General features: G+C 38.4%; 2 protein-coding genes across 2 annotated transcripts in view; one reads left to right on the top strand and one right to left on the bottom strand.

The window, feature by feature from the left end:
• Positions 1-502: 502 nt before the first annotated feature.
• On the top strand, positions 503-9,282 carry PCID2 (PCI domain containing 2; the record flags this gene model as incomplete). Its single annotated transcript, XM_010182559.1, has 10 exons — positions 503-547; positions 1,035-1,089; positions 2,776-2,879; positions 3,606-3,681; positions 3,806-3,947; positions 4,959-5,059; positions 7,208-7,281; positions 7,452-7,577; positions 7,786-7,909; positions 8,923-9,282. Coding segments are annotated over 10 exons (937 nt in total), but the record flags the coding sequence as incomplete, so codon positions are not given.
• A 1,154-nt stretch (positions 9,283-10,436) lies between these two features.
• Positions 10,437-10,669, bottom strand: part of PROZ (protein Z, vitamin K-dependent plasma glycoprotein) — a gene marked incomplete at its 5' end in the record, with an annotated part of 6,859 nt that continues 6,626 nt past the window's right edge. The window contains one exon of the mRNA XM_010182557.1: positions 10,437-10,669. Within this exon, the coding sequence (XP_010180859.1) occupies positions 10,437-10,669 (233 nt within the window).

Below are 10,669 nucleotides of genomic sequence, written 5' to 3'. Positions count from 1 at the left end.
ACTGGACCCAGCACTGAGCCCTGGGGAACAATCTTTACCACTTTTAAAATTTAGTAGAATGTGGTCTGCTTCCAAATACACTTCAACTATTTAGGTTCTTAGTCAAAGAAATACGGATACACTCTTCTTTCAACTTTCTGTAGGACTGAGGAGGAATATGTCACTTGGCTTCAAGTAGAAAATTAATTTCTCACAGACTATAGGAGAACCTCAGATCATTAATATACATCCCAGTTTGTACTTGGCTGGAGGGGAAGATACCAGTAAAGCAAACTGCTATCTTATCTCTAAGCAACTGATGTTTCTCAAGGCTACTGCTGCACTGAGGAGCGTGTTGGTGTGCTCGCGTTCTTCCCCACTGCATCTTTTTACCCTGGCTCCGCATCTGCTTGGCTGCTTTGTTGATTGCTGCCCTTTCATGTGGTGATACGCGGTACGATATAACTGCTGGGTTTTATATCTGTGCTTCATTTAATAGCATTTAAAATTTTCCTAAATACAGCACGTCTTTCCTGCGAGCGTTTCAGGCACATAAGGAGGAAAACTGGTGAGTACGTCATAGAGAGCTGCTAGAAACTAGGCTCTAGTCTTTCACTATCATGATACCATAGTAGTCAAACTGAAATTATGCCTGTAGTTTTTATTTATTCCCACCAATACTTAAGTGCAGCCTAATTGTTTTTGCTGCCTGTTGGAGTTTTTAGATCCAAAAGTGTGCAAACTAAACATCTAAGCTTAATTATGTAGAATGGTCCATAAGTAAGCATGCAAAGAATTTTTTAAAGGTGAGGTGGTCTTTTATTAAAAACACCATAAAAGATATTTCTGAATTAATTTTTCCTCCAGTGTAGGATTTCTGAAATGCTAAGATCTTGAGGACCTTTCCTTTTAAAATGTACGTCCTTCTGTATTTAAAGATTAATATACACTTTTCTAGTCTTGTGACCAACTAGCAGAAAAAAATATAATGCTTGCTTCTCATGTCTTATTGCATGATTTGTGCATACTAACTATATTATGTTTTACTTTTCCAGGGCTTTACCTATTATGTATGCTGTAGCCCTCGACCTTCGAATTTTTGCTAACAATGTAAGTAGATCTGATTAACAGCCTTACTTTTTTTATCTGTCAGGAGTTTCCATGGTGGAAATACTTTAGACTTTATTACATAGACTGATTTTGCTCAGTACGGTTTAACTAATTGTTTAGGATTTTGTGGACGTACTAAATTCATCCATTCCTGGGTGAGAAACTAGGTTACTCAGTCTGCCCACTTCCCATTTGCAACTTGAACTAGAGAGGTTTGAGGACCTGCACACAACTCACAACAATTGCTTAAAGCATGTGAAGTGATTCAGTATTGCCTTCATAAGAGTAGCATGGTGGTGCAGCTCACTATTTCCATGTGTTATCCTTGGGATTTGATGGAGTCTTTATAAGGATGGAGATATTCCAGACAACTGAACTGGTCTAACCACTTGCCATATCTGAAGAGGAAAGTTTCTGCCTCCTTTTCCCTCTTCCAGCTGTGTGTACTGCTTTTGATGCTCATTGGAGTCCTTGTTGAGCCCATACAACTGCTGACAAGCAAAAAAAAACAAACCTCAAACAAATTTACATTATTTTTCTCAGGCTGTTGAATTGAAGTAGCTTGTGTAGGGATCTAACAAGAACTGCTAAGTCAAAGTAAGTGGCAGGGTCATGATCTTGCTCTTAGTCACTTTACCTGAACACATGAGGCTAGAGTTCAAGTTAGGTTAGGGTTTGGCAATATCCAGTATTTTCAGTGTTTGTTCCGTCAGCACTTTCTTGTGTCCATCCACCCACAAAACAACAAATTTGGCATGCTTACCCGCAGAATACTTTTTGTGTGTGTGCATACTTTGTAGCAGGTCTCAGTTCTCAGTCTGAGTGGGGCAAGTCTCTCTTATTTGGGATGCGTGAGAGAGGGGAAAGTGGGATCAGTCACATTGGAAGTGTTTTAACTCTGTCTTCTAACGTGGGTATGTTCAAAGGATGCGGATACAGAGCAAATTTCTGCAGCAGAGGATGCATTTCAATTTCTTTTCCTTATGTTTCAGCTAGTGATAATGCAGGCACTATAATAAAACCTTCTAGAAAGCTCATAGGAAATACCTACTCTCTATTCCTCCCCTCTCTTTGTTAAGTTCTGCGTTAATCAGTGCATGGATCTTTCCCATGTGTTGGCAACTCGGTTTTTTTCCTCTTGCTGTTGTAACATATGCTTTCCATTTCTTTTGAGGATCCCAGGTCATAGCACTGTGTGTTACTAATAGAAAATGTTGAATGTGGTTTAGAAATAAAATTTAGCTCTCGTGGCTGTGGAGAGAAGCTTAATTATAAATTCTAAAACTCCTTAATTGGGGAATCAGTTTGCTTTTGTTCAAAAGACATTTTTTTTGCAGGACTGGATCTTTGGAAACTTGAGTTGAAGTGTTTAATGCTCCAATTCAGCTGTCAGATGATCCTGAATTTAGGTTTCCAAGAGCTGCATTAAGCTTAGTGGTGCTAAGGGTAATAGCAGTCAGTGCTGTTTTCAAAGGACTGTCCTCCTGTGCATTAGGTTTTGTACATGTTCAGGAGCCTCTTCGAATGTTTCTTTTTATTCTGTGACCGTGACTACCTTCTAGATTTAAGGGATACAGGCATGACAAATGTGTTGCTATAAGACTTTATAAAATGCTATATTAAGGAACTAAAGTGTTTAAAACCTGGTTGTAGAATTACACATTATTTCTTGCTCTGTAACGATAGGCAGATCAGCAGCTATTGAAGAAAGGGAAAAGCAAAGTTGGTGACATGTTGGAAAAAGCAGCAGAACTGCTGATGAGCTGTTTTCGAGTCTGTGCCAGTGACACGTAAGTGAATGATCCTCTACAGAACTTGCATTTTTAATTGTTAAGAACTTAATGAACTTCATGTAAGATTTTTCCACTTACTGAGACCATATGTGGGTAAGAAGGAAAACTTCTGAGGCTACTTTCCTCTCATTTGTAGTCTATTAACTACAGCTGGAGGGGCCTCCCTTCACGTTTAACATTCCTAGCAGATGTTGTTGGGAAGGACTGATTATGTGCTTGTTTCTCAGGAAATATCATTAACACTTTTGTTCCCTGTTCAGTTGTGACGTTTGCTTCATTCTGGTTAGATGGAAAAGAGGTGGCTCTGGTTTCCAGTCTTAGCAATTTTAACACTTTCAAAGTGGAGAAGATGCTTCCCCCCCCCCATCTTTCACCTTGAACAATATAAACAACTGTTGAGGTAGTGTCTCTGTTAACTGCAGACTGGAGTGAGGACCCTGATGCAGATGAATAATATTTTGCATGACATCTTTTCATTATGTTGAGAAGAAATGTAGCAGAGCTACATCTACATTAAGATGGGAATACTTGTCCTGTTTTGACAGTGCAGGTATGGTTTTAGGAGGAGGAGTTTGGCCTTGACTTTTATTTTCAGATGCCTATTTTTAATCTAAAAATCCGTAGAATATCTTTGGAGGGAATTTACCATAAGGACAAAGGAATTATTTTCTTACCATGTTCAATACTAGTAGGTTTTTTTTTCTTTTTTCTTTCTTATGACAGTCGAGCAGGCATTGAAGATTCGAAAAAGTGGGGCATGTTGTTTCTTGTGAACCAACTGTTTAAAATTTATTTTAAGGTAGGGTTTAAGTCTGGTAAGCTGTGTTTTGTATTTCATATTCTAAGTCAAACCCACCCTTTTTTTAATATGACACTAAGTGTAGACACTCTCTGAGTAAAATGCAATTAATTTTTTTTAACAGATCAACAAACTCCATCTATGTAAGCCGTTAATTAGAGCAATTGACAGCTCAAATCTGAAGGATGAATACAGTATGGCACAGCGAGTTACGTACAGATATTATGTGGGACGCAAGGCCATGTTTGACAGTGACTTTAAGCAAGGTACTGTGTTTCAGTAAGACACATTTAAATTCTAGATGCTTGGTGTGAATTCTGACTGATGTCACGTGTGTGTGACTCAAAATGTGTGTAAAGGTGCAGTTGTGTTTGCAAAGATCCAAGGCCCACAGGCTGAGTCAGATCAGAGATAAGATTACATGATGCTTCTAGCTGTAGTATGTGCCCAGTTTTAAAAATACTTGTGTCAGTGAAGTTCTCTCTAGTTTTATGCATTGTTTGCATGCATAATGAAATGTATGAGCATCCAAGAAATAGGTTTGTAAAAGGTTTCACAAAGGAGGCTTTGTCTTGTCCTCTTCAAGTTGCTGAATGCCGTGTAGGAAATCTTCAGCAAACTGTACTGTAGAATTAGTTTCTGAGTACATTGATTCTGGAAGATGCAGAAACTGCATTTCTGAGATCTCTTACTCACTAGTAGAAATGCTTCTAGAGCTAAGGTGTACAACTGTCATCACTGACCTAAACCCCTGACCAAAATCTGTTGTGGAGCCAGTTCTCTTACTCTCAACAGTGTCTTCTGCCTGTCAGGCTTGTCATTTTTCTCTTGGTGAAAACTGGTGGGAGGTTTTCATATTGTCATGCTTACATCCATTGAAGAACCTAATCTATGAATTTAGAAAATAAAGAGTTCTGTTTCATCAGTGCTTCTTGAGATTCTTCCCTGCTGTAATAGTTGTTCAGTATTACTGAAATGAGATGAAAATTCCAATATTGCTTGTAACTGTTCCCTCTGACGTGTAGACCCCGACAAGTTTTCTTTGACTTTCTGAAGGTGGACTTATTTTTCTGGTAATACTTTGTATTTTGTTTGAGTCTCATAATAATTCTTACAGCATTTTTCTTAATGCATTTTGATTGATATGATTCTTTTTTATATAATTTCAAATATCATGTGTTCAAGCTAGAGACAGGCATTGAACACAGAATTTGGGTTACAGTTTTAATCCATTTTTGTTGTTGATTCATGTTACTAGCACTTGTATTTGTCTGCAGCTGAAGAGTATCTGTCATTTGCCTTTGAGCACTGTCACCGCTCAAGCCAGAAGAACAAAAGAATGATTTTGATTTACCTGCTGCCAGTAAAAATGTTGTTGGTGAGTACATGTTACTCTTCTCAGTAATTTTTTTGGAGGCAGATAACCAAAGTGATGCTCAGTGTGGTTCTTGTTTTTCCCATATTGGAATTCAGAGGCTTTCTGTGCCTGTAATTTACATAGCAAAGTGCCTGTCTGGTGATCAGTTGCGCAGACTGGCCAGTGAAAGTGTGGATTCACTAATACAAATCTGCTTCTTTCACCTGGTGAAGAGGAGGAGGGTGTCCAAACAGATGGCTGAAGATTATTGAGGAGAGATTGCCACAGGAGAGAAAGGATTCTTATCTTTAAGTTTTCTATTTGTACTTTGTGCATTTGCCCGTTTGAGGCACATCAGAAGGATCATGAAGTGTAAAGCATTTTTGGTTTGAACAAATCAATGAAGACTGGTTATGTTTTGGTAATTTAATCTTCCTATTAAAAGAATTCAGCACATCTCTGCTTCTTATTCCTGTCCTTTCCCATCTGCTGTGCTAGCACTTGTGTATCCTTGAGTTAGTGAGATTATGCTAACAATTAATTCGGTGTAACTGAGGGAACAAGAACTAGATTTCAGAGTTTTCTGTTCCTGGCCTTGTTACCCAAGGTACACTTGGAGGATGTTGTTATCACCTGCTGCTGTGAGTTGCCATCTTCTGCCTTTGCCCCAACCTATCCAGCTTTTCCATTCAGTACTCCCTTTCCAGTTCCTTCCAGTGTCAAGTGGGTAAAGGGGAAATATAGTGGGTATGATAATTGGCTTCTATTTTTCATTTTTTATTTACTGACTTCCTTACTCTTTGCTTTCCTATCAATCAGTGGTAGGGTTGATAAAGGAAAACTGTGTCCCAGTCCTGACCGGATGCCTTAAGCTGGTGGGTCCATTAGTACCTTAGATTTACTGTGGCTTTTCTGGAGCAGTTCTAGTGTACAAGAGGCACTAAAGAAACTAGATAAAGGTCATTGTTTTTACAGTTGCCTTTTTACATTGGAGCCCAAATATTAACACTAACCTTAAACTATACTAAAATAGCTTGGATAGGGTTTTTTTATTCCTAGCAGCTCTCAGTAAACACGCAGCTGAGTTCTGCTCTCAGCTAATCCTCCAGCCAGGAAAAGTGTTACCAACAGCATAGTATGATGGTAACTAAATTTAAAGTCTGACCCAAGTCAGTGTGCGATCTGATCTCTGCTGTGCAGGGGAAATAACACCAAGTTTCTTTTTGATAGTATATGTGGTTCAGTCTTACCTGATCTAGCAATGAGAGTTAATTTTTTTTTCTTTAAACTTAAAATTTCTCTCTTTATTTTTTGTTTTGGTTTTATTTAACAGGAGATTTTTATTTCCACATGGAGACATAGTAAAGAAAAAAATCTGATACAGACTAAGCTAGCACTTGACAATGCTGAAGCACTGCTTGTTTTATTAGTAGTGCTTGGGACTCCCGTGGTTCTTCTGTTTGCAGATTAGATCATACGACCATGACAAAATTTGGATCTGCCTAGGCCTCATGTCACCGAATCTTGATTTTACAAGTTTGATAGCTGTTCCCCAACATTAAGAATTGTTAAGAGACTCTCTAAACCATGATAAACAGGTAGTTATTGTGAGCTGAGCTACAAGGTGTTTGGCAGGGGCAAGGGGGTTTGTTTTGCTAAGACTTGCTAGACTTTGCTAGACCTGATTAATGTTTATTAATTTGTAAAGGGCGAGTGTCAGGAGGAAGGAGCCAGGCTCTTCTCTCTGATAGCCAATGACAGGACAAGGGGCAATGGGAGCAAGCTGGAGCATAGGAGGTTCCATGTGAACATGAGGAAAAACTTTTTTACTGTAAGGGTGCCAGAGCACTGGAACAGGCTGCCCAGAGAGGTTGTGGAGTCTCCTTCTCTGGAGACATTCAAAACCCACCTGGACGCGTTCCTGTGTGACCTAGTCTAGGTGATCCTGCTCTGGCAGGGGGGTTGGACTGGATGATCTTTCGAGGTCCCTTCCAACTCCTAGTATTCTGTGATTCTGTGACTTTTATTCACCTCTTATTCTGTAGCAAAAAAACCCCAGGGGTTAAACATCTGTCCTTTTCTCTAACAAATATTTTTATAGCTTACTAGACTACATTTAAAATGCATTTGACTTTACCCTGGAAAACTTGGAAACCATTTATTTTTCAGGGCCACATGCCAACAATTCAGCTCTTAAAAAAGTATGACCTTATGCAGTTTGCTGAAGTAACCAAGGCTGTGAGGTATGATGATTATTTTGTTGCATTGTGTGTTAGTTTAAAAAGTATTAAGTTAAAGGTATTTATTTGGGATGATTGAGGAAGGCAGGGGAGGAATAGTCCTACCAAACCAGACAATTCCTTTTCTTGTTTAGGTGAGACCTTCTCATGTTTTCATTTCTTTGTCCTTGTAGTGAAGGCAATCTTCTCCTACTGAATGATGCTCTGACAAAGCATGAGACCTTCTTTATTCGATGTGGAATCTTTCTTATCCTTGAGAAGCTGAAAATCATCACGTACAGAAATCTCTTTAAGAAAGTGTAAGCATAACAAAACCTACATTTTTGCAAAAGCAGATTTAATGTGGTTTCACCTAGGACTGAGATAGAAACATATGCTCCTTAGTTTTCTCCAAGAGATGAATTCCTGTTGAAGTGAATTTATTGTGGAAAGGCCATTTTTTGAAGAACTAGAATTTTTAAGTTATTATTTCTCAATAACAGATACTTTTCTTGCTGTTTCTTTCAGATATTTACTACTCAAAACCCATCAGCTATCTCTCGATGCCTTTCTGTATGCCCTGAAATTTATGCAAGTAGATGATGTTGATATTGATGAAGTCCAGTGCATTTTAGCTAACCTTATTTATATGGTATGTACTGACCCCTTGTTGTCTGGTCCTTCCAAACTTCAGACAGTAAAAACTGCTAGGTAGATAATAGAAGTTTCTTGCAAAAAACATTGTCCCAGTAATCCCAGTTTTTTCTGTGTGAAAAAAAAAAAAGTAGATTCACTTGGGCCCAAAGTGAAATGTTTTCATTTGCCCTGAGGGCCTCCTCTAGTTCCTGCCTCTCTGGGAGGGTTCAGTTAAAATTGAAGTTGAATTTACATTACAAACCCAGTACTGACATTTCTATATATGCATAAATACTGATTTAAAAGTACCAGAATTGTAACTGGGACCAAAAGGAATTTGTTCTGCATTTGAAGAAAAACTCTTGACATCCTAACATTAGAAAAAATTAAAACTAGATTTCTTTGGTTTTGTTCCACATTTTGCCTTTTACTCTAAGTGGATCTCAACTGCTCATGAACAGATAAGGGCTTGAAATCAAGAGGTTTCTAATAAATCAGAGATTTTGGAGCAGCATTGCAGTGTCAGCAAGAAAATGAACCATGTCTCTGTTTCTGAAACATTATTTGGTGTGGTCTAGGACTAACAGAGGGTGGGATTAGGTCACTGGACGAGTTCTTTCAGTTCCACAATGTTGTGTCTGAAAAGGAAGTACTGTGTAATTTAGTTTATAAGATATGGAATAGTGATAAATTAAAATCCTAATTTTAAAGTGAGCAAGAGTAAATTCAGAAACACTTCTTTAGAGCTCCTTCTCCAAGGATATGTAAGCAGACCAGTAATGGCCCCGGCAGCAGGTTCTCAGCCTGACAGCACCCTTACTACACAAACACAGTTATGATTCCAAATTTCTGCTTCTTCTGTGAGTTAGTTCACATAAATTGGATCCTTATATGTATTAAGTACGATGGTGCAGGGGTGGTTGAGTATACACACATAGCTTTGGCTGATGTATTCTGAAGACAGCTGAGGTTATAGGCATTGTGTTACCAGCATCCAGTACTGACACTGTCTTTTTCTCCTTCTGCCAGGGTCACATCAAAGGCTATATATCTCATCAGCATCAAAAGCTTGTGGTCAGCAAGCAGAACCCATTTCCTCCGCTGTCGACAGTGTGTTGAGTATTGTGTCTTATCCAGGCAAGTACTTTTGAGATCCTCAGCTTGCCCAGCAGAGCTGCTCCTAATCTCCCTGAGAACATTGTAAATGATCTTGTTCATGTCCTGAACTGGAATACCAGGAACTGTTTGTGTCTTCTTTCCCAGAATGACCAAGACTGCCAGTGTTACAAAGTGCATTGGAATAAAATGCAAACTTTTCAATGATAGCTTCTGCAGGCTTTCTAGACCATTCAAAATATTTCATGAGGAAATAAAGCAATGCGTTCCAAATTCATTCCAAACAAAGCTTTTATAAAGTACTTTGTGTTACTATTTCTGCATTTATCTTTCAGAGAGGAGAAGTATCATCTTCTGTTACATGTGTTGATCCATTCTTCAGAGTGGAAATGGTATTTTCTCTTATGGTTTCCATTTTTTTTTTTAAGTCTCTTCAGTAATCTTGGTGGTATCAAATACTCTCTTCAATCCTTCTCTGAAGACTAGAGAAGTGCTTGACACTAAAAGCTTTACTATGTCAGTGATGCTTACGGGTTTAAGTAAATGTGGGATTTTTGTCTGGAGGTACTCAGAGATGGTTTTTTGTTGGTTTTTTTTTTTATTCTGACAATATTTTGTTTCATTTGTGTGATGAACAAAAGCTTATATAAATAAATTATCCATACTCTGTTTTAGTCTAGTGGTCTAGTGGTCACTACCACTGGATTCATTATTTTAAGTGTTTCTACCGTGGTGGTTTTGTTTGGTTTTTTGGGGGTGGTACAACATAACTTTGTCCGTAGTGATAGGATGTTAGTTTGGGGATTTTTAATTATTTTTAAAGGAAATAAAACATTTTTTCCCTTCTTTGAGAGTTGGGTTTTATTTTACCCACTAACTGATGTGGGCATGATTCATAAGGGAAAGCACAGGTACCATGTGTTAGGGAAGACATTTTTTTAGTGTGAGGACAGTGTCGAGTCCTACGTCAACTTAGGCTTTTAAAGGCTTGGAGTTCTCTTGGTCTTCATAAGTTTTACTTCTATGGCTGCTGAAATAAGAATATGAATTTGCTGGATCAAGCCTCAGGGTAACAAGGATGAAAAAAAGATTCGTTTCCTTCTACCAATATTTAAAATCCCAGAAAAAAGAAATCAATGTTTTTTGAGTTTTAGGATGAACAGTTCTAGGAAGCTTAAAGTACAGTCAGTTTTTAGTAAAATAACTGGGTTTACTGCAGCATGACTTTCACAGTGCTGTGTGTCAACAGAAGAAGGAAAGACAAACAGGCTTTCCTGTATGAATTGGAGTTATATACCTATCATCGTTGCAGCTTCCATTGCTGCAAATTGTGATGGAAAGTCAAATGGGTGTACTGTCTGCATCCAGATATTTTCTTGCAGTGTTTGGTAGGGGTTTGGTGCTGGAGAATTGGTTGTGTTTGTGTCTTACTTCATTTTTTGTTTGAACCATATCATATACCTTGCAGTGTTAGTGAATAGAAGTGTTTCCCAGTCAGTGTCTTCTAAGGGCCAAGATCCCAGGATACCAGTCAGAAACCAAGTGCCCTTATACTCAGTAGCTAAAAAGCTTCCTCCAGCCAGTTGTTTGTGTACGACCTTCTGGAGGTGTCCACAAAACTGCCTGTTTGTGAGGCTTACATTGAGTATTTGTTTGCAGT

Source organism: Mesitornis unicolor, unplaced genomic scaffold (assembly GCF_000695765.1).
Source record: "Mesitornis unicolor isolate BGI_N332 unplaced genomic scaffold, ASM69576v1 scaffold39394, whole genome shotgun sequence".
Taxonomy (NCBI): Eukaryota; Metazoa; Chordata; class Aves; order Mesitornithiformes; family Mesitornithidae; genus Mesitornis; species Mesitornis unicolor.
This window is presented reverse-complemented; position numbering and strand designations above follow the sequence as displayed.